This window comes from Prenolepis imparis, unplaced genomic scaffold (genome assembly GCF_030444845.1).
Source record: "Prenolepis imparis isolate NDT839.2.m4 unplaced genomic scaffold, iyPreImpa1.0 SCAF_16, whole genome shotgun sequence".
Taxonomy (NCBI): Eukaryota; Metazoa; Arthropoda; class Insecta; order Hymenoptera; family Formicidae; genus Prenolepis; species Prenolepis imparis.
In genome coordinates, this window is record NW_028141174.1 from 2,082,034 (window position 1) to 2,107,608 (window position 25,575).

General features: G+C 34.3%; 1 protein-coding gene, 1 long non-coding RNA gene and 1 pseudogene across 2 annotated transcripts; all 3 read right to left on the reverse strand.

The window, feature by feature from the left end:
- Window positions 1-4,575: 4,575 nt before the first annotated feature.
- LOC145946413 (uncharacterized) lies at window positions 4,576-25,197 on the reverse strand (annotated as a pseudogene).
- LOC145946425 (uncharacterized) lies at window positions 14,124-14,683 on the reverse strand. The gene is made up of 3 exons (XR_014427054.1): window positions 14,619-14,683; window positions 14,342-14,518; window positions 14,124-14,267 (listed from the first exon to the last, which is right to left on the reverse strand). It is a non-coding gene; the product is annotated as an uncharacterized LOC145946425 (long non-coding RNA).
- LOC145946428 (uncharacterized) lies at window positions 14,815-16,384 on the reverse strand. The gene is made up of 5 exons (XM_083056046.1): window positions 16,340-16,384; window positions 15,995-16,193; window positions 15,622-15,810; window positions 15,237-15,366; window positions 14,815-15,077 (listed from the first exon to the last, which is right to left on the reverse strand). Exons 1-5 carry the CDS (start codon window positions 16,357-16,359, stop codon window positions 14,815-14,817), a joined length of 801 nt encoding a protein of 266 aa, XP_082912172.1. The 5' UTR covers window positions 16,360-16,384.
- Window positions 25,198-25,575: the final 378 nt, after the last annotated feature.

Below are 25,575 nucleotides of genomic sequence, written 5' to 3' on the forward strand. Positions count from 1 at the left end.
AATTAAAACAAACATAATTGTAATTTAAAACATTTTGAAAATAGTTTACAGAGATGTATAAAATCAGCAACAACTGCGTTACGAAACATTCATCGTATAAAATTAAACTACCTATAAAACTTAGAAAGACACACGTCTATTGAATAAATCTAAATGATTTGAAGGTACACATAAAATATGCTTTACTAGATTTTAATCCATAACAGATAAAAATTTATTTATTCCTTTTTCTTCATAACTTTATTACTATTTATCAGAACATGTTTGTCTGGCTTTCTTAAACAAATTTATATATTAATATTATTAATAATGGAGATAAGATAAGTAAAAATAATGATGGGATTTATGGAAATTCATATTAGAAAAATGCAGTCTTTCACGCGTATACATACGCGTAATACACAAGGAGAATTTTCTCTTAGAATTTACCCCGAAAATCATGATAATCGGGGATAATATGATGGAAGGAATTTTATGAGAATTTCTTTGATTAATATGCATCACAATAAAAATAATAATATCTATTACAATAAAATATAAAATATGTTTTGTGATAAATTTTATTTTTTTTACTGTGATGAATATTAATCAAAGAAATTAAAATTATCATAAAATTCCTTCCATCATATTGTCCTCGATTACCATGATTTTCGGGGTAAATTGTAAGATCCTGCGCACAATAGAGAAAATATTAGGAATAAATATTAAATATTAGGAATAAGAATTATTTTGAAATAATAAAATCGAAAAAACTCTGATATACAAATACAAATTCAAGTATAAAGGGCTCTTCAGCTTATTATTAGCCCTTATTATATTAGTACTTTATATCCGAATTTTGTATTTTTTATATTAGGGTCTTTTCGATTTTATTACTTTAAAATAATTCTTATTCCTAATATTTAATATTTATTTCTAATATTTTCTCTATTGTGCGCAGGGCCTAAGAGAAAATTCTTTCAATGTACAGTATCTGTGCCTAGCGGTAAGTTTTATAATGCAATATCAATTATATGCACGAAAAGCATCTGCTTTCGAATTGAATAAATTCTATCCAAATGCTAGCGGGGCATCAATATCACCAACACTTTTTATACATATATTTTTGAACGAATTACAATGTCTACCTTGTAATACAATTAATACTACTCAATATAATTTCTAATCGTAGTTTAGAATTTTAGTTATACTTATTCGATTAAAATATCAGCTTTGTATTATACGGAGAAATATAATTCAGAAATATTTCCAGAGAAATTAATTACTACCAGATTATAAAAGAACAGAACAGAAATTGTAATCTCTCCTAAGAGAAAAAATCATATTAATAATTTCATTGATAATCGAATTTGTAAAATTTTAAATATCCTCATTCTTACTTTCGATGTCACTCTATAAAAATCGATGTTTTTTTGACATGTGCATTTAAATTACGGATATCATCGTCTATTTCTAATGTTGAACTTGTGTAACGTTTTTTGCCTTAATTGCGTCTTCTATTTAAGGATAAATTCTGGAATCTCATGACAATTCGAAAAATTCCATCAAGAATGTATCAGGCATTTCAACTACGAATTTCTGTGCAATACTTGCTACTGTAACAATAAGCTTTATTCGCAAGCAAAAAATACGACCGATACTGCCACAAGATTTTTATTTTTGATTTGAAAAATGCATTCTATATAATTCCTAATAATAAAATTATTGTTAATAATTTAATGAAGCCACAAGTTTAAAAATTTTAACTTACTACAAAGTATAGCCTGCGCAAATAAGTTATGCAGAAAAAACGCACATTAATAACAAAATTTGTTCAACAAAGTCAGATAAACAAGTTTTGATAAATAATAATAAAGTTATGAAGAATAAAACTTTTGCTCGCTATGAATTAAATTTCCAGTTAAGCCACATATTATGTACCTTCAATCATATTTAGATTTTTAGAAAACTGAGCTTAAAAGGACGTTAAAAAGAGGATAAGCAACCTTGAAAGAAACCATCCGCAGAGAAAGAATTTCTTAAAGGAATGCTGCGACGAATCATTTGTCACGGTATTTCTTTTCAATAGCAGCAGCTTCTAAGAACATATTTTTAATCGATACTTAAAATATAGTATAATATAGACTGAATATTGAGATAAAAAAATTTAAGTATAGCCTTAGTTGCAAATGTATTGTGAGCACATACTCACAAAATACATACACATGCATACACAGCGCAAATAAAGTAGCACTATATTAGACACGTTTTTTTTCTCTCTCTATTGTTGATTCTTATACTAAAATATTGCTAAAAAAAAAAAAAAAACATCGGGAATGCTTTATCCACTTAAACATTGTGTTTATTATTTAAAATTTTATATACTCTATAACGTTATGCAGATGTTTTATTGTCAATATTTTCATTGTTCTCTCTGATATTACGCTTGACATTTCTTTCTCATATTACGCGTCTCTGTAAGATATTTCCAGCGGCTAAGTAAAATCTAAAAACTGCAGTTCAGGTAAACGAAATGTTTAGAAACGAAAATGCGTTATTGACAGACCGAACAATAACCGCTTAAATACACGAACAAAATAGTGTTAGGTTGTAGGTCCTGCATAGCGCCGTGGTCAAGAGCAGCTGTCCCGAAAATGCAATGGAGAAGAGGAACCTGAGTTCGAGTCCCGAACGTTCCAACCCCTATACGTTACAATTTATGTTTGTTATAATTTATTTGTGGGAGAGTGCAAAACTCTTACCCCACGCTACCAAAAATTGTGTGTCTAACTATTATATAATTACAATAATTACAGAAAGCCAGTCACATAATGAGACTAACAGACCGAGGGCAACCGCCGTTGTTGATCACGGTAAACCCCGACACGAGCAGATATAAAATAAACACATTTTTGAGCTTTCTTATAAAACAGCTTTCTTTATTTTTGCTTACGCGAAATCATTTCTTGTTTATCGCCATCTATCGCGGAAAAGTAGATATAATAATTCAATGACACACATATACCTATACATACATACCTAATACATATACAATAAATATATACGTGTCTTTCTAGATTATATATTTTCTTTTCCACAATAAATGGCGATAAGTAAGAAATGATTTCGCGTAAGCAAAAATAAACCAGCTGTTCTATAAGAAACACTATTTCCAAAATATATTCATACTTATCGCATACTCTGTAACTGTACATTTATTTAGACACATTATAATTTTTCGATAATATTGCGGAATCTTGAACAACAGAAACTCCCCACATATTAATTAAAATTAAAACAAACATAATTGTAATTTAAAACATTTTGAAAATAGTTTACAGAGATGTATAAAATCAGCAACAACTGCGTTACGAAACATTCATCGTATAAAATTAAACTACCTATAAAACTTAGAAAGACACACGTCTATTGAATAAATCTAAATGATTTGAAGGTACACATAAAATATGCTTTACTAGATTTTAATCCATAACAGATAAAAATTTATTTATTCCTTTTTCTTCATAACTTTATTACTATTTATCAGAACATGTTTGTCTGGCTTTCTTAAACAAATTTATATATTAATATTATTAATAATGGAGATAAGATAAGTAAAAATAATGATGGGATTTATGGAAATTCATATTAGAAAAATGCAGTCTTTCACGCGTATACATACGCGTAATACACAAGGAGAATTTTCTCTTAGAATTTACCCCGAAAATCATGATAATCGGGGATAATATGATGGAAGGAATTTTATGAGAATTTCTTTGATTAATATGCATCACAATAAAAATAATAATATCTATTACAATAAAATATAAAATATGCTTTGTGATAAATTTTATTTTTTTTACTGTGATGAATATTAATCAAAGAAATTCTCATAAAATTCCTTCCATCATATTGTCCTCGATTACCATGATTTTCGGGGTAAATTGTAAGATCCTGCGCACAATAGAGAAAATATTAGGAATAAATATTGAATATTAGGAATAAGAATTATTTTGAAATAATAAAATCGAAAAAACTCTGATATACAAATACAAATTCAAGTATAAAGGGCTCTTCAGCTTATTAGTAGCCCTTATTATATTAGTACTTTATATCCGAATTTTGTATTTTTTATATTAGGGTCTTTTCGATTTTATTACTTTAAAATAATTCTTATTCCTAATATTTAATATTTATTTCTAATATTTTCTCTATTGTGCTCAGGGCCTAAGAGAAAATTCTTTCAATGTATGTACATATATACATATATATACACATATGCATACAAGGTGTCCTAGAATTGATAGTAAAAAAAAACAATGTACAAGTGAAAAGAAGGTAAAATTGTCTTATAACGTATGTCCAAAAATGCACTCTGTCTGAACTACACTCCCTCAGTTTTTTGAAAAAACTAGAATTTTCTGTATATTGTCTAAACTTAAGCTTTAAATTTTTTAAAAATTGGTAGATATATACATATCCTTGTGCCTTTTATTCATTTTTATGTCAAAAATTATCTAATAAAATTTTGAAAGGAGTTTTAAGGAGGAGTGTAACTCAGACTTAACAGATAATCGTAGATTATTAACTTGCATACTAACCTCCTCCATAATTCATAAAACTGGCCAATCTATTTGGAGTAACATTTTCATTATCCTGCCATTCATCATTCACAGTAGTGCGTTGTGAATCTAAAATAAGTAAAACACGTTATCATTAATATAATAAATACTCGTAACAAAAATAGAAATTATTTACAAAGATAAAATGGAAATTATATAGAATTTATTTGCATACTAACCTCGTTTATAATTTAAATCCAAACTTGTATATGGGACTCTATTCCCATTATCTTGCCATTCGGCATTCGCACTACTGCGTTGTAATGCGTTTGTAGTGTGTTGTGAATCTAAAACAAGTAAAACATGTTATCATTAATATTATAGATACTCGTAATGAAAATAGAAATTATTTACAAAAATAAAATAAAATTTATTTGCATACTAACCTTGTTTATAATTTAAATCCGAACTTGTATATGGAAGTATATTTTCATTATCCTGCCATTCGGAATTCGCACTACTGCATTGTAGTGCGTTTGTAGTGCGCTGTGAATCTAAAACAAATAAAACATGTTATCATTAATATAATAGATTCTCGTAACGACATTAGAAATTATTTACAAAGATAAAATGGAAATTATATAGAATTTATTTGCATACTAACCTCGTTTATCATTTAAATCCGAACTTGTATATGGGACTTTATTCCCATTATCCTGCCATTCGGCATTCACACTACTGCACTGTAATGCGTTTGTAGTGCATTGTGAATCTAAATCAAGTAAAAGATGTTATCATTAATATAATAGATGCTCGTAACAAAAATAAAAATTATTTGCAAAGAATGTGACTCTACAAATAGTAAAATATGTAAATATTATCAAATAATGTAAACACATTTATCTAAATATGCAATATTTGTGTAATTTGTGAGAAACAAAATCTTAAAAAATTGATTCCAATAACTTTAATTTAGCTTATTACTTAAATAAAATTTTATTTATTTGCATTATTCAGTATTAATATTATTTGTTGTACCGGTTGGTTGAATATAAACATTTAATAGGACTGTATTTGATTGACAAGTATAATTTGAAATTATAATATAATCATAAATCTTGACGAAATGAGATATACATATAAATATGCATTTACAACAATTTTTTTTACATATAAAATTCATAGAATGAAATATCACATTGAGATATATACATGTACAATAGATCTATACATCAGCGCACAATTCAGAATCACAAACAATAGTATATGGTTTCACATTATATAAAAACATATTATAATATGGCACACATCCTTTTTAAACAAAATAGATAAACTCAAGTGTAAGTCGAACAATACAATTATAAATTAGAGACATTAAACGCAAATCAAATAATATAATTATACAATAAAAAAACTTAAAGCGCGAATACGATTTATTCTTGAAAATGCACTTTCAGTATTTTGAGAGGGCTTAATGCACCTTTTAAATAAGTAATAAATCGATCATAAGAACATAACATACATAAAATAACGCTGAATATTTGAAATACAATAAGTGAATGTGTGACCATTAAACATCATAAAATAAAATATACAATATACAATTAATAAACCAAATAATAAAGAACGTTCAAACTTGAATAAATGTTACAATAAAGAAATGTAGCGCAACCAATAAATCAAATGATAAAGGAATATATTAAGATGAAGAACAATTAAGATAAATAAATCAAGTATCAAAGTCAAGTAAATTTACATATGAAAATAAGGAACAATTACGCCCCATTAAATAATAAAGAAACTGAAAATATTAAATGCGGAGCTCTTGAACAATGAATATTTAGATTACGCTCCATTAAATAATAAAGAAATTGAAAATATTAAATGCGGAGCTCTTGAACAATGAATATTTAGATTAGAATTTAAAGTATGGGCTGCGGAGCTACAATTAATTATTTCTGATATGAAAATAATAAGTGCGGAGACATAAAATAATTAAATATTAAAATAAATAATAAGTACTCGTGATTTTGAATCACGGAGCACCAAGAGTTACCTGGAATTAACAGTATTTAGAAACTTGACTGATTCAAGCCTGTATTATTAATGAAGTAATCGCACAATGATTCCTTGTTCAATGGATCATCCAATATGATTGTCGCATTAGCATGGTTTTGAACATCTGTCCTGGGAATGATGCAGCATTACATCCTTGAGAATGGCAAACCGCCTTGTATAATGAAGGGCTCTGAGAACGGCACAAGCTTCCTTTGTATGGGAGGGCCCTGAGAACGGCACAAGACCGCCTTTGTATAGGAGGGCCCTGAGAACGGCACAAGCCGCCTTGGTTTGGGGGGACCCTGAGAACGGCACAAGACCGCCTTGGTTAGGGAGGGTCCCGAGAACGGCACGAGACCGCCTTGGTACTGGAGGGCCCTGAGCACGGCACAAGCCGCCTTGGTTTGGGAGGGCCCTGAGCACGGCACAAGCCGCCTTGGTTTGGGGGGACCCTGAGAACGGCACAAGACCACCTTGGTTAGGGAGGGTCCCGAGAACGGCACGAGACCGCCTTAATGATCTGTTGCAACAGAATAAACGTTTTGATAACGGTACAAAACCGTGTTATATATTGAACAAACGAAAACGTATTGAGAACGGTCAAGGACCGCCTTTGTAGAATTCTACCTTTTGATCTGTTGATGTTCGAATACCACTAGTATAACCTGAGCTCTCTCTCTCTCTCTCTCTCTCTGGTCCTTTCAATGGGAGGAGTCGTTGGATATTCTAGGAATGGAATATTCCTTTAGAACAGCGTCCGGATCGAAGGACTGGACAAGAAGAAGAAGCTTGAAGAAGTGCCGATCGCCCAAACACACCATGACGACGACAGACGAACGACGGACGTTAGCGCCTCTACTGTTTCGTGTTTGGAAGGGGAACTCTCGCTGTGCCTAGTGACCGGTGCCACGCGCATGACTCGCCGCCTTGGTATTACGCGCGAGTTTTGAATCCCTCAGACTCTTGAACATTTGTCATTCATCTTTTTAGCCATATTCGTTACATCGCATTATTCATTATTTTTACATTATTCTTTATTATTATTTTATATGCATTATTTTCTTGTTGCATTGTTATTATTAATTACAAGAAAAAGTTCGAAAATTAAAAAGTTAAAATTTTGGTATTACGTTGAGAATATCTTAATATATAACAAAAAATATTTCTTACTGCTCGAATTCAGCTCGAATTCTTACTGCTCGAATTAAGAAAAAGAAAAATCAATTAATTAGGCAATTTTCCGAAAAAGGAGAATAACAAATAAAGAATTCGTTTTATTTATAAAAAAAAATTGGAACAAAAATGTATTCGTCTATCTTAATTAATATTTTATTTACATTGAAATTTAATAATATAATAATAATAAACAGATGTAACGATACTCCCCGTTACCCGACCGAACACCGTGCGGAAGGCTGCGCCCGGCAAACACCGGCCGGGCGATGCAGCGGGCGCAATGCGCCATCATTTATTAAATACACACAAATCGGGCCAGTTATTCAAAATCCGTACGGCGTACCGAAAACCACGACGTCACGAAAATACCCGAGCGCTACCGAAGACGCGCGGAAATTCCCGAACGCGAAGCCGGGACGCTTAAAAAGAGCGATTCGAGGCGAGAAAGATCATTCCGGTCCCGATCCGCTCTCGAGCACACATCCCGAAACGATTCCAGAATAAAAACACGAGTAAGCCGCAAATAAGCCGGGGGTCGGGTGTACTCTGCCTCCGATGGGTGTTCCCATCTAGAAAGCGCCCTAGTGTCTTCCGTTTTCTCTCTCTGTAAGCGTATGACCAAAGGGGTCGGGTGTGCCCGGTCTCTACCGAGAGTTCTCGGTTAGCGGACAAACGCTGACGTCCTTCCGGTTCCGGCAATCAGTCACAAGGTAGGGAGTTCCCCGCCTTGGACGGGAGTTCCCGTCGCCGGTCACTATCCGCCGTGCAACTATATATCCTTACACGCGGACGCGAATCGCGATCCGCTAAAGAGCCCGCGTATAATCCCGCGCGGCTTCGAGATATATCGAACGCTCTCTCGGGCGCGAGAGAGTCCGCGTAGAAAAACGCGAATTCCGGAGCCACGCGCTCGGCCCCGCCGCGCCCCGCTTCCTGCGCCGTCACCGTTCGCCACAATAACATAAACACGCGTGAGCTAGTGGCCCTTTAAAGTATAGCTACCCGAGCCTAGGGGCAATAACCTCGCGATTGAAAACATATGATCGCGCATCTCTGTATTGATATTATATCGTGGATTTTTGTACATTATTTAGCCGAAGCGTTTACCGCATTAATTCTGTTAATTGTATTATTGTTATCTCGCGGATTTTTGTACATTAGTTAGCCGAAGCGTTTACCGCATTATTTCTTTTAATTGTACTATTGTTATATCGCGGACTTAGTAGAGTCCTTAGCCGAAGCGGTTACCGCATTATTTCTGTTAATTGTATTATTGTTATCTCGCGGATTTTTGTGCTGTATTTAGCCGAAACGTTTACCACATTATTTCTTTTAATGGTATTATTATTATATCGCGAATTGGTCTCTTATATGGACACCAACCGGACGATACATTAATTTCTTTTGTGTCTTTTGAATAAACAGTTTATTGAGTTAAATATTAAATCATCGTCTTGTGTTTTCGCCTGAACCGTTTTCCCCGAACCTTGTGATCCCGACTGAGCGCAGTCCGGCCGTATTGGAAAAGAAAACGCACTGAAGTTATCAAGAGGTCCAAATCTTTTGACATCATCCACAAGATGAATTAGACTATGAACATTATGTGATACGTTTTCAACTCCGTACAGTTTTATAAATGTTTTAATAAAGAAACAAATGAGATCTTGCGCATAGTTAAGGTGTTTATGTAAATTCTCTGAAGACAAGATCCTTATAATGACGTGTAATGTCATAAAATGTATAATAAGTCAACAATGTAGGCTCCCTGCATTGATAAATTACAAATTCAGAGGGAGGCTATATGGAGCCACGCGTAGGGTGTAGGTACGCAAATACTAAAAACAAACTTGTTGGAATAACAAATTTATTAAATCTAAATGTTTCGGTCCTTTCTTTGGACCTTCTTCAGTAAATTTAATACAATAAATTATAATGGGGATTCTACATACTGACGCACGTAGCGCAAAAGCCGTGAGCCCCCCGATCGATACCCCACTAAATAGACAAAGTGAAATAATATGTCATGAGGTACTCAAAAGTGGACTCTAATGAAGAGTATAGTGAGGAATTTCCGACAGGGGGCTCACTCTTACTCACACACTCATCCATCGCACGTTCACACGACCGTACGCGGACGCGCCCGACGCACGAGTGAAGAAGATTTCGGTTTGATGCTATTTATAAGGCGCCATACAATGGCTCATAGCCTGTTATCGAAGTCAATGTCAAACACAATGTGTGGAATTTATTTCTCTCCCTCTCTCTCTCCCTATCCCTATCGCTCTCCCTCTCCACTCTCTCTCTCTCTCTCTCTCTCTCTCTCTCTCCCCCTCTCTCCCTTCCCCCCATCTCGTTCCCTCTATCCCTGTCCCCCTTTTTTCCTCTCGCTTCCCCCCCTTCTCTATTTCCCTCTCTCAAACATACAATGTATGGAAATTAATGTTACAAATGATTTATGGCTCTATAAAGGAATTCGATAACAACTAAACGAAGACCGTCTTTCAGGAAATTTGAGGCATATTTGTCACAACAGTAGCGGGATTCTCTAACGTCTTAGCGACAATTATCGCTATCGTTAAATATACTGAACGACAATTTTCGTTAAGCTCTATTCTGTACCAAGCAGTTAGCGACATCTCTCGTTAAGTCAAATCGTAACGTTTCGAAAATTGTCGCTACGTTAACGATGGGTTTCGGGGGTCTCGCTATCCTCTTAACGATACTCGATAACTTATTGTCGTGAAGATTTATTTTAAAATAGTTGTGTAAAACCTTCAGCGGATGCAGAATTCATCGTACAAGTAATTATAATATTTTTCAGGTATGTATATTTATTTATAAATTCTCAAATACCTGGCACATGTTATATTTATTTAATAATTTTATAGAAAAATTATCTAATAATATTATATATACAATATATATGCATGTATATATTGTATATACATATATAGGTTAAATATATTTTTTTAAAACCAATTATATTTTGCAGTGGTTTACAATACTACTTGTTTATATAAAAATAATTATTGGAAATATAAAGTTAAAAAAGTTATTAAAGTATTACTATCCAGTTTACACTACTATAGACTAATAGGTTAGGGAGATCATTTTAATATAAGTTAAAGCAGTAAGCTTAGCAATACATAAGTAAGCTCGAGTGATATCAAAGTGTTTTCTTTCATTTTAAATTCGTGCTGTTAACTTACAAGGGGAGGTCGCGGTTGACTCTTCACCGATTTTGATCTCCTTTGGTATGGTGAATCTACATCGAAAAAAAGTTGCTCCGTGTTCGAGCTTTTCGTCCAATGCGCCTTGTAAAAAAAATTTTTTTTTTCCCGAAGTTTAGAGTAATTGTCAGGTTCGTTACGAGGCCTAAAGAAAGACACACTTTCGATCGGTGCCGCTAGTGCAGCGGCAGAGCACAAGAATAGTAATCTGGGATCCCAGGTTCAGAACTTTGGGCTGTCATAATTTTTTTTTTTTTTTTTTTTAATAACATGTATTATTTATTATGATAAATAAATATTCGGCATATTTTTATCGTTAGTTATGCATATATCTCTTTATACATTTAAAATTAATAAAATGATCGTAATATAAATAAAATATTTTTATAGAGAAATATTTTTAGAAATATTTTTACTTTTTAAAGATTTATACATTTTTTCAAATTTTCTTTAATCTAATATATACACACTTTTCATAGCTTTACGAAATTCGGATTTTCTATCTGCTGTGAACCGCTGGATGAAACCGCTGGTTGTGAAAGTGTAAGGAACGTTGGAGGGAGAGGAAAGGGTCGTCTGATCCCTATTCTTGTGCTCTGCCGCTGCACTAGCGGCACCGATCGAAAGTGTGTCTTTCTTTAGGCCTCGTAACGAACCTGACAATTTCTCTAAACTTCGGGAAAAAAAAATTTTTTTTTACAAGGCGCATTGGACGAAAAGCTCGAACACGGAGCAACTTTTTTTCGATGTAGATTCACCATACCAAAGGAGATCAAAATCGGTGAAGAGTCAACCGCGACCTCCCCTTGTTAGAGATAACAGGTAACATTAATAAATAAATTATTTGTAGAATGGCTGATGCTTATCTTGCCGTACATATAGTGGATCTTGAAAATCGCATTGAACGCCTCAGGCGAAGAGAAGATCGACATATATTACGAGAAATAGAAGATCCATTTCATTTGACTGATGCTGAATTTAAAGAATTATATCGTTTGACTCCGGAATTGACATCAAATCTCATAGATGAACTTGCACCTCATTTGATACACACAAGGATTACTGGACTGTCTGTCGAGAAACAAGTAATATTCTTCCACTTAATATTAACACTTAATAAAAGTCATATTTATAGTTGTATTGTTTATTTATAATAATATATGCATCACATGTAGGTACTGTGTGCAATAAGATTATTTGCGACTGGATGTTATCAACGCCCAGTAGGTGAACAATAGGGTATTTCGATGAGTCAACCATCAATTAGCAGATGCGTTCATCGAGTTATAGACGCAATAAATGATAATCTTTTTCGCCAATGGGTGCAGTTTCCTATGACTCCGGAAGCCAAACAACTTGCAAGAGAGCAATTTCGGAATGCTCCTCAACCATTTGAAGGAGCAATTGGAGCAATAGATTGCACTCACGTGGCAATTATTGCTCCTAGGGAACATGAAGAAGCTTATATAAATCATCATGGATACCATTCAATAAATGTGCAAATGGTACTGAAAATCGCAATTATTTATCAATCATGTTATAATTATTAATAATATGCTTATTAATTTTTTTTAGATATGTGACCCGAATCTCAAGATCTTGAACGTGAATGCTAGATTTCCTGGAGCCAGGCATGATGCTTATATTTGGAGTGTTTCTGCTGCGCGTGCTGTTATGGAGCGTGCATATAATCGCGGCGAAAGAAGAACATATCTCATTGGTATGTTTTTGTTTATATTATATATTTTTGTCTGATATTTGTTGCAAATTTGTAAGGTGAGCAAAGGTCCAATTATTGCAGAATGTAGCAAATTAATCAAAACCACATTTATTCGGAAGGTATATTTCGGTTACACAGAGCGCCGATCCGTCGTCGACCAATCTTAACTGAGGAGTGTGCTCGAGACGTTCTCGGGCTCGCTATCTAGGTGGTTGTTTATCGCAAGTCAAAAGACCCGTCGTCTAACGCTAGTGCTCTTGAAATCGAATAAGGATCGGCCGCCTGTTTACAGCGCTACGTCAAAGATAAACCGATAGTGACGGCTTTCTTCGCTTACGCATCATAAGGGAAGACCGTGGCGTTGAGCGGTCGCCTAAATAACTCGCAGCGTCCTTAGACCTTTGTATATTACCGCGATGTACATAGCTTTCGTCATTCCGCTACAAATTTTAAACATTTGTTTTTTTAGGTGACTCAGGATATCCATTAGAGCCCTGGTTACTAACTCCTTTGCCTAATGAGCCTGTTGGAACACCACGATTCTTGTACAACGAGGCATTATGCAGTGCAAGAAATTGTGTGGAACGATTATTTGGAGTACTTAAAAGCATGTGGCGATGTCTTTCTAAGCACAGGATCTTACAATATGAACCTGGTTTTGCAGGAAGAGTTGTAAATGCGTGTACGGTTCTTCACAATATGCGAATTGCTGCTGGTATAAATGATCCGTTAGAAGATAACGCAAACGTAAATGTACCCAATATTTACATTGACGATGATGATGACATTGATAATAATCTGCGACCACTTGCACTCGCGCGTCGAATTCAAGATCGCCTCATTGCGGAAAGATTTGGAAGATAATTATAAAGCAAAACTAAATTAAGTTCAATTCATAATAGCAAGGTAAATATAAATTTGACAAATTTGTATTGCTATGCAGATTGTTCTATTTTAATTCTAATATTTACATTTATAAAATGATATATATAGTTATAATATTAATATTAATAGATTTATAATATTTAGATCTATAAATTGCTTCTAATTTCCTAAATTCTTTAATTTGAATTAATCTGTAATTAAGTATATGTATATAAATTAAAATAGTAATGTATTTACATATATAATTGTACACTGTGTTTTGTTAATAGTTTATTATTGTAAATAATTAGGTAAGAATATGTATTTTTGCAATATGTATTTTGAACAAAATAAATGGTTTTAAATAAATAATTATAATAAAATATCTTTTAATAATGTAGTAATATTATTTATTAATTAAATAAAGCGAAAATAAATATTTTATGTAACGCAACATATTATTCTTTCATAAAATTAACATAGGTATGTTAAAATGTTAATAATAAAATAAAAACATAATTTTTTTATAAAATAAAACGTATTTAAACTTTGGTGCATATACTTTACACAACCTGCAGAAATGCGCAGTCTTTTTAATCAGTCTTTTTCAATTAATTGCTGTCAACTCGATGTTTCATTGTCCGTGTTTTTTTTGTAATTGTATTTCCTATAACCAATCTGAAATTAAGTTATACATATTAATAATTGTATTACTTTCACATTTATAATGAACAAAATATGACATTTCTTACCTTCTAACTTACGTAGTTTGGCAATATATTTTCCAATACTTGCACGAGTTTTTCCATCACTTGTATCCTCTCAGCATCGTTCGCAGCTTGTATTTCTGCAATATTTGACAATTTTTTAGCAGCTTTGGCCATTTCTGTCATGGCTTCTGCATGAGTTTTCGAGGCTTCGGCAAGTATCTGCATATTTTAGAAAAATTACAATATAGTCATGTTATACATTATACATTGTAGAAAAATAATACCAATTTCAGTCCAGTTTTCGAGATTTTTCTCTTACTATCATAGCATCAGCTTGCTTCTGAGCAATATTTTCAAACTGCTCCTTTGTAGAATGAAGTTGGTCAACAGATCTTGTACGATTTGCTGCAATTAAAAATAAACATTAATAATGAAATTATATAATGTTAAAAAAACATTTTGTAACGTTATTATACAAAAATAAAAAAAATCTTAAATTTTTGTACAATATAATACTATATAACATTATTTAACACTATAACACTATTAAAATCTTTATTACATCTTTTCGAAACTGATAAATTGATGTTGCGATCAGTATGTAGAGTCAATGGCTTGGAAACAGACAGTACACGTGGAGTCTTTCTTTTCGTCTGTCTTTCATTAACATTTTTCACATTTTGTTGTATGGGAATGTTCTCACTTTCAGATTCATTTCCATCAGGTACATGATCGATGGGAGTGATATCGATACCGATGTCGGTATCTAATAAATCAACTGTAATTAAAGAATATATTACAAATAATGTAAGTAATGTAATAATTATGTATTATAATCTACTTTTGCAATAAAATATACATGGTTTATTGAAACACTTAACTTGTAAATGAGTTCAAAAATTTATTTGACTCGGATATAATTGATAAAAATGTTTACCTCTATCTTTGCTCCAAGTTTGTGGATCTTCTTGCAAGTTTTCTTGCGAAAAAGTATCGCAAACATTTAATACTTGTGGAATATCTTTTAATACCGATGAGTTTCCACGAATTAATTCATTTTGTAAAGACTATAAACATGAAAAAAAGAAATATATTATTAGACTAATTGTTTCGATATGAATGTTATGTGTATAATAAAATGAGTAATTATAATATCTATGGAAGCTTTCCAGCAAGCGACACAAAATGACACAAGCATCATTCTGTCTTTTTAACTTTAGTGAACAACAAAGACAGAATGATGCTTGTGTCGACTTGTGTCACTTGCTGGAAAGCTCCCCTTTATATGTGTATACAGACACAATATACACACACACACACACCTCCTCTTCCGGAATGCTTTCTGCACAACCCTTGCTCCCTTCAATATATTCTGCACCTACTAACCCAATAACTCGCACTTCCAATTCAGATAATTCTGTTTCCTTAATTGATTTATTTCCTGTCATCGCCTTTGCCTTTCTCAATTCACGTGCCTTCACAGAGGTACGACTTTTTAAATCTTTCCATACCTAAGCACATATAGAATTATTTTTATTTTATTCCTGTTCATAAAAGAATATATCCAAATCCAAATTAAAATGCATAATTTCAATTGTCATAAAATTAAATCACTTAAAAATTAAGCAAGAGACATGTATACACATATAATACTACATAATATATATACATATAATATTCAAGTATTTACCGTACCACTTGCCACTGCTCAACAGTTTTTGTTGCTCCTTCAATGTCATTCAATTCTGCAGTTACCTCTATCCATTTTTTTTGCGCCATTTCTTTCCCATGTAAGGCATTGAATTTACCTTCGACAAGGCCTTTATTCAGGTAAAAAAAATCCAACATCTTTGTATATTGCAAAGATGTTGTCCGGGAACTTCGTGCTTTTTTGCTATAAAAGCACAAATATTAAGTTATTAAAATAAGTTACAGCAATATTGAGTTAATATATAAACGTAAAGACGAGAATTCTGCTTGATAATTGTAGTAAATTTATAAATAATACATTTAAAACATATTTCGAATATAAATACTTACATTGTTCCAGTTTGGGCCATGTTCTTTCTTCTAACAATAAAATAAATCAATCAATGCGACATCAATTCTCTCCTTTGATCTCTATTTCTTTTGTAAGGTTATCTTACAGAACATACCAAGAATACAGGACATAACAAGAATTATCTACAGCCATAAACTTTACTTGAATAGTTCTGACATCGCAGCTCTATTTTTGTCTGCGTTCGTAAATTTCACTAAAAGTTACTAGTATTTTACTGCTGAGAAACTGCAACGTTGTCAAATTTATCGAATCATTACCGAATTTTGTCGATACAATAATAACGAATCTTGCATCGATAAAAATCGTTAAGGCTTAGTTACTGAATCACGTCACATCGATATCGTCGATCGCGCAAGCGACAAAAATCGATAATTAACGATAACGACAATCATCGTTAAGACGTTAGAGAATCCCGCTACAGATATATATGCTTGATTTAGACACTCTGTGTCTTCTTGTCGGTTTAGGCCATTTATCTGGTGCCTGATAAACAGCATCTCTGATACAAGTCTCTTTCTTAGAAACGGTTCCAAGATCTCAACGTTATCCCAATCAAATTCGTGGTTATTCAGCCTGTGCTCCGTGATCACGGATTTTTGCGCGGTGTTTCTTTTTATGTGATTTCTGTGCTCCCTAATGCGTATTCTCAACTGTCTGCTGGTCTGACCGACATAAGAGGCATTACAATTTTGACATGAAATTTTGTATACAACGTTATTATGCCAGTCTTTCTGCAGTGTGTCTTTATGCACGCGGATAAACGAGCGTAACTTATTCAAACCTGTGTAGGACATTTTTACATCTAGATCACGGACCACATGGCTAAACCGCTCGGACAATTTGGGTATGTATGGGACATTAAAATATGCAACGCGAGCCGAATTAGTATCGGGTGTTCTGTTAGTGTCACCCGAATTATTATTTTTATTTTTATTTCTCGCAAACAAAGTCCTAAGCCTTTCGTGAAATATTTCAAAAATCAGTTGCAATGGATACCCATTATCACGTAACACCCCAATGACCAATTCGAGGTTCTTTTGGTGATATCTTGGGTGTGATATCCAGAAAGCCCTATCTATTAGGCCAAATATTGTGCCTCTCTTGTGGCAGAGAGGGTGACAGGAGTAATAATTCAGATATCTTCCCGAAAATGTTGGTTTATGGTACCAGTCGAATTCAACATTTTTGACTTATTATTTATACGCTGGCTGAAACTATGCGTCCCGTAACATTTTTCCAATTCATTAAATTTAATTTTGGTAACGACGTGGTTAAGAATATGAAGTAGTGGATTGTCTTACAGAAGTCTATTTCAAAATTTAGATTGGGGATTAAATTTCTAAAAAGTTGCCTCAACTACAACATTACACCGCCGCACTTAGACCGAGGTGCATGTTACAAAAACAATCTGTACCATTTTAGATCAATAAATAAGTTGAATCAGATTATTGATCGGTTTACCAAAAGTATGACACACGTAGAGATCTGTGATGCTCATAGGCGTATTCAGGCGATGCGTACGCATGGTTGCAGACTGGCAAGTAGCGTCGCGCGCGCACTACCAATCACCATCTGCAATGAGTTTTTTGCTAGACAAAACAGGTCTCTTCGTTTCCATTTTGTGAGTGAAAGTAGCAGACTGGATAAGAAATTAAATTGGCTCATTGCCAAAAAAGAACGATTGATTAGAGCTAATATTCGTCCAGCCCAATATTTTTCTGTGGCACGTGATCAACAGGGAGGCGTTAATCTTGGCGCGGCATTGATCCCGTTTAACGGGCGTCGTGCGCGACCGTCCGGGGGTTCCGAATTTTCCTTCACACCTCTAAATGCTCCTTCTACTTCCTCCTCCTTTACTATTAACTTGAACCCCTTATCCTTTGACAACCACACAGTCTCCCCTTTGCACATCAGGGAGAAGTGGTTTAAAAACCTCTCCTCAACAGATATTCCATTAGAAATACAGGGAATTTTGCAACTGGGCGACAATTTTTGTTTACCAAGTAAAAATAAAGATCGAGTTCTTATGGAATTTATCAAAAGTATAGAATATAGTATCGACAGAGTGGAAGTTGGCGTTCGGCCTTTGGTTCGCCAGAGGTCGTCGGCAATTGTTAACAGTTGGCCAGTTGCAACCCTGAAGAATCTTTGTTTGATAAGGAGCTCTCGGGCGCGTCCCTAGCAGCGAGAACGTTTATACGCGATAATCCTAATATCATTTTTACGCGAGCCGATAAGGGCAATATAACGGTCGCTTTAGAAAAGACATCTTACTTGGACAAAATGAAGGTCCTCCTTGGTGATACAAATACTTACATTAGAGTAAAGAAGGATCCCACTAGAAGAATTATCAACAGTTTGCATGAATTGCTTACAAGGTGGAAAAACTTAGATTACATATCCGATACGACATACAGGTCGTTGAATTGTTCGGAGGGGGTACTGCTGAGAGCCTATGGGCTCCCTAAGATTCACAAGTCGGGCTGCCCCCTGCGAATCATCGTCTCCTCACTGAACACGCCGCTGCACCGTCTTGCGATGTTCCTCCACAAAATCATATAGAAGTCGGTCCCGGCGGCGGACAGTCATGTGGAGAATAGCTTTCGACTGGTCAACAAACTCGATGGAACTTACATTGGTGACAATTGTGAACTTATTTCACTGGATGTGATCTCTATTCACAAACATCCCATTGGATTTGGCAGTCGACGGCATAGCCGCGAGGTGGAATTTCATAGAGAATAACTGTACGATACCGCGCGTGGAATTTTTGGGGGCAATCCGGCTTGTTCTTCACTCAACATTTTTCACCTTTGATCTATCAACAAACCTTCGGAGCGCCCATAGTAGCCGATTTAACCATGCGCGATTTGGAGAGCAGGGTGATAGGAGACCTTCCTTTTGAACTCCTGATCTACGTACGCTATGTTGATGATATCGCGTTGGCCGTCCCTCCCGGGACGAGCCAGGAGATACTAAGACAGTTTAACGCGTGTCATAATAGATTACAGTTTACTTTGGAAGGGGGGGGCAATAGACTTGATTTTTTGGATGTTACATTCATTCTAAACCGGGGATATGTTGAATTCGACTGGTACCATAAACCAACATTTTCGGGAAGATATCTGAATTATTACTCCTGTCACCCTCTCTGCCACAAGAGAGGCACAATATTTGACCTAATAGATAGGGCTTTCTGGATATCACACCCAAGATATCACCAAAAGAACCTTGAATTGGTCATTGGGGTGTTACGTGATAATGGGTATCCATTGCAACTGATTTTTGAAACATTTCACGAAAGGCTTAGGACTTTGTTTGCGAGAAATAAAAATAAAAATAATAATTCGGGTGACGCTAACAGAACACCCGATACTAATTCGGCTTGCGTTGCATATTTTAATGTCCCATACATACCCAAATTGTCCGAGTGGTTTAGCCATGTGATCCGTGATCTAGATGTAAAAATGTCCTACACAGGTTTGAATAAGTTACGCTCGTTTATCCGCGTGCATAAAGACACACTGCAGAAAGACTGGCATAATAACGTTGTATACAAAATTTCATGTCAAAATTGTAATGCCTCTTATGTCGGTCAGACCAGCAGACAGTTGAGAACACGCATTAGGGAGCACAGAAATCACATAAAAAGAAACACCGCGCAAAAATCCGTGATCACAGACCACAGGCTGAATAACCACGAATTTGATTGGGATAACGTTGAGATCTTGGATGAGGAACCGTTTCTAAGAAAGAGACTTGTATCAGAGATGCTGTTTATCAGGCGCCAGATAAATGGCCTAAACCGACAAGAAGACACAGAGTGTCTAAGTCAAGCATATATATCTGTTGTGACAAATATGCCTCAAATTTCCTGAAAGACGGTCTTCGTTTAGTTGTTATCGAATTCCTTTATAGAGCCATAAATCATTTGTAACATTAATTTCCATACATTGTATGTTTGAGAGAGGGAAATAGAGAAGGGGGGGGAAGCGAGAGGAAAAAAGGGGGACAGGGATAGAGGGAACGAGACGGGGGGGAGGGAGAGAGGGGGGGGAGAGAGAGAGAGAGAGAGAGAGAGAGTGGAGAGGGAGAGGGATAGGGATAGGGAGAGAGAGAGGGGGAGAGAAATAAATTCCACACATTGTGTTTGACATTGACTTCGATAACAGGCTATGAGCCATTGTATGGCGCCTTATAAATAGCATCAAACCGAATATCTTCTTCACTCGTGCGTCGGGCGCGTCCGCGTACGGTCGTGTGAACGTGCGATGGATGAGTGTGTGAGTAAGAGTGAGCCCCCTGTCGGAAATTCCTCACTATACTCTTCATTAGAGTCCACTTTTGAGTACCTCATGACATATTATTTCACTTTGTCTATTTAGTGGGGTATCGATCGGGGGGCTCACGGCTTTTGCGCTGCGTGCGTCAGTATGTAGAATCCCCATTATAATTTATTGTATTAAATTTACTGAAGAAGGTCCAAAGAAAGGACCGAAATGTTTAGATTTAATAAATTTGTTATTCCAACAAGTTTGTTTTTAGTATTTGCGTACCTACACCCTACGCGTGGCTCCATATAGCCTCCCTCTGAATTTGTAATAAAATGTATATATACATTTTTATTTAATACAGATTTAAATGCCAATGGACCTGTATATAGTAATATTACTCTGTATTCTGTAGCTTTCCATAATTTTAAACAATCCAATCTTCTTGGTGTTCTTGCAAATTCTATTGGTATTGATGGCTTTAAATGATTAATTAAACGTGTAGAAATTTCATCCACAGCTCTGTATTGTAGTCGATATTGTACTCCTCCATGAAGCCATAAATTCAATAATTTGCGCATAATTCCCAAACATATTAAGTGCATATAGTCCAACGGAACATTTGTTATAGGTTTAAAATAAGGAATATTTAACAAACTGCACGTTGTATCTGGTTTGTGAAAATTATCGTCTATCTTTTGTATAAAATCATCATCCGAACTAAGTGGTGCGTCAATTTGTGGGAAACATATTCTATTTTTTATATATTCTCCTTCCGTAGTACACTTCGTACAACTAGAATACCCAGAATGTCCTTTGACACATAAAACGAATGATTTAGCCGGTGTATCACAAATGAAAGCTGCAATCCGACATGCTATCTGTCGACCGTTAATGTTAATTCCACTTTCGCATATTTCCGTAGCCTCATTGACAAAATCTTTTAAGAAATCATTAGTGTCCTTCGGTTTTTCATAGCCATGATAAAGTCCAATCATAAAAACGTTACCATACGGAATAACTGATCCAAGTATAGGCCAAAACTGTTGTTGCGATGATTTTGTTAATGGCAATCCGTCAACATTTACAGCTATTTTTAAGCAATCAATATTTTCTTTTACAGAAGATAATATTTTTCTTATAGATTCCACTAAACCAAAATGATAATATGATCCTGGTACAACTGTACGGATGTCTTGTTGTCTTGGTGTTTTTAAAATCGTTCGTGCATCCACAGAGAGTGTGGAAAAACAAGAATGTTTTTTCAATGTTAATAGTAATGCTTTTAAAGCTGTATGTAATTTTATGCTCTACAGCCCAGACTGCAAGATTGTCTTCAAGAACGCCGTCTATTTATAAATACGAAATTGGTCATTTTAATATCCACCTCAAATATCTCTTTTTCTTAAGCCTTTTGCAAAATAATGTTCCATATAAAAATTGTAGGATTTCGAAGAGAAAAAAAGTTAGCACTGATAACTTTTTCTTAAAAAGCGATTTTCAAGATCATATGAAAGTCATTTGTTCTTTTAAATAAAACTGCCTTAATTTTTTTATATAAATTGTTTTCTCGCAATATTCACTATGAAAAAGTATAAGAATAAGATAGCCATAAAGTGAATAGTTTACGAGATATTTTATACTTTAGTTTAACATAATTTTACATAAATAATACAAAATAATGAAAGGAATCAATCGCTGTAAAAAAACAATTTTTTGTAAAAAAAAGTATGTAATATCTAACTATAGCAGTTACATACCTTTTCTTACAAACTATGTATTTTCTTCACACCAATTAATTTTGCTCCTTCTTTATGCATAAAAGTTTTCAGGTAAGATTGACGAAAAATGAATATTTTATAAGATATTTCATAGTTCTTGTGAAATTATATTAAACGAAAGCAAAAAATATCTCTTAAACTATTCACTTTTTAGCCATCTTATCCTTATTATTTTTTATAGTGAATATTGCGAGATATCAATTTATATAAAAAATTAAGGTAGTTTCATTGAAAAGAACAAATGACTTTCAAATGATCTTGAAAATTACTTTTTAGGAAAATATAGCGCCAACTCCTTTCCTCCTTAAGGGGATGCCGGAGATGGTCTGTCATACCGACTGAATGCAAATGTTAACTGCATTGCAATATCTTTTTATTGATTATACAGATCAATAAATCCTTTTCCACGATTAAAGTACTTATAAGAACGGACTGCGCAGGCTATAATTCCATATATAATTCATGCAAAAAACAAAAAAAATTAAATAATTATAGTTTTGTTATCGGCTTCTTGTGTCAGCTCGTAACACAATTTAATAAAAAAAGTTCTACAGTTTGTCTGTGCATAAGATATAGCTGACGCAGTCGCGATAACATGAAGGAATATTAGTGAACAATTAAATATGCGATTACAAGTATAATAAAAAAGTTATATATCAGTTACGTTTTCACGCATATGTGTGTGTGCGAAATCGTGGTTCAGGAATAAAACAGAGCAGTAGATTAGTCGCGTGATGTTGCGATAGATAGAGTTGCAATATGTTGAGCTGACAAGGACAGATACAACAGTATATCCTTGTCTGTTTCATGTGCGTGTAGAATAATATAGATAAGGTGATATCATCATAATGAAAATTGAACGATCAAGCTTTTTCGACTAAATAAACGTTCAACAGAATTGCATTAAAACGGTGATGAAATTTTAACTTCAATAATCCACCCTTCTTGTAACTTTCTCTCCCTTTCTTTCGTATGCCAAACCAAAGTACATCCTTACGCGATCCTCGGTCCCTTATATCCTGACTACCCGAAGTAAATAAATCATCGTGCCGCTTCAATATGTTCAGCAACGATTACTCACGCTAAATAAATAAGTGATAAGCAGTGATTATTACGTTAAAGAGCAATTTATAAACGCTCGTTAAGTAATAGAAAAGGATAATTAACTCTTATAACTATGCTCGGATGTAATAATAATCTATAATTTGCCATAATAGCGAATAAAACATTATCCGTAAGAAAAAGAAAATATAAAACCGTTGCATCAAATATGAAACAATTATCTATATGAAATAAAAAGAGCAAAATAATATGTGGTAATATACATAATATATATTAAGGATACATAGAACTATTACGTACATGAAAAGGATTAGCCTATCACGTATATGGCAAGAGCCTATAAAGAGAAGGACGTGCTATACAGAAAGGCGTCGCCGCTTGAAGCATGGGATAAATATAGGCGACGTTAATAAAGTCTTATCGGCGTGAGGCCATGCGTGTCGACAGCCATGGACGCACTAATCCACTATGCTAATGTCAGTCGGCCGGGAAAACAGTCGAGTAAAGTAATACAATTTTCCCGGACACACGAGTATCTGCATAGAACACAACATATATGTATATACTCAACCATGTGTGGGAATAAATAAAACTGTTCTCAAAAACAGTAACAAAAATTGAAATTTTCCCAAGTATTATTTTATTTTATTTTTTCATTTTTTTCTCAAGTACGACTTCTTATAAAAGTCTAAGAACATATAGGCCATGATAACAACTTGAGACATGTAAATGTATGCTAATGGTTTCCGCGTTGGCTCGCAGGATGGTAGAAACATTTGGAACGCATGAGCAAACTGGATAGCAAATTGGATCTGAAATAAGAAATATTATATCAACTTTCACTGTAATAAATGCGCGGAGACATATGTATTTGTAATCATTTCTTAAAATTATATATTGTATAGTTAAACGTTTAATAATATTAATTATTTTAATATGATTTTTTAATATAATGATTCTCTTCTCGTGTATGTTAACTATTTTATATTTAGATAAAAATTTGTCAAAGCAAAATATATTAATGAAATTTTCGATAGAAATGCAAATAAATATTTGTTACGAATCATGTAAAAATAACAAGACACACAATATTTATACATACTAGACAACACAAGTGCGCGCTGCGCGCGCGCTATTGTCCGATTTCATGTAACGATTTTATATAATTTTATTTTAAACAACTGTCAAAATGTTAACCCTCGCGATGACAGCTCGAAGCTACAAATATAACGCACAACGCGAATCGAGGCAGTCAATGAGCATCGCGGAAAAGCGACAACAATAAACTTCGAGATATTCGAGCAATCAACTTTACATGCCTTTTTTGTGTGTGTGTTTGTGTGCGCGCGCGCGTTTATATGTACATGTACAAGTAAAATTCGAAAATATATTTTACCTTTTTTTTTAATAGCGAGGAAGGTAAGGCATGTACACGGGTGCGGACGGCGCTATATATCCGGGCGCAGGAACGTATCCGGATGGTACCGTCGGCGCAGGTACGTATCCGGATGGTACCGTCGGCGCAGGTATGTATCCGGATGGTACCATCGGCGCAGGTACGTATCCAGATGGTACCGTCGGCGCAGGTACGTATCCGGATGGTACTGTCGGCGCAGGTACATATCCAGATGCGGGTGGTAAAAATCCACTTGCAGGCGGTGCGTGAACGTATCCACTTGCGGGCGGTGCGTGAACGTATCCACTTGCGGGTGGTGTGGACATGTAGACAGATGGGAATGGGACGTAAAAATGTCTCTTATTTTTGCGTCGTTCTCTGTTTACCGCCCGCCTAACTGCTTCATTTATACGCTGAAACTAAATATTAGTAAAAATACCAGTATAAATATAAATATTAATATATGAGTATTTTTGCACACATACAAACATACATACTACACACACATACACACACATACACACACATACACACACATTTACACATATACTGGCGTCTAGTTTATTACATTATTATTATTATTATTTGCAATTCACATATTAATTTAATGTGATTTACAAATGATATAATATATTGAACTACGCATCAATTTACTACACACACACATACATATATATATATATATATCTACGTTACAAGTGTCT

Coding starts and splice junctions, on each gene's coding strand:
- LOC145946428 (XM_083056046.1), bottom strand. CDS start 16,359: ATGGCCCAAACTGGAACAAT. Junction 16,194..16,339: donor ATGGCCCAAACTGGAACAAT/GTAAGTATTTAT, acceptor GTGCTTTTATAG/CAAAAAAGCACGAAGTTCCC. Junction 15,367..15,621: donor AAAGCATTCCGGAAGAGGAG/GTGTGTGTGTGT, acceptor TCATGTTTATAG/TCTTTACAAAATGAATTAAT.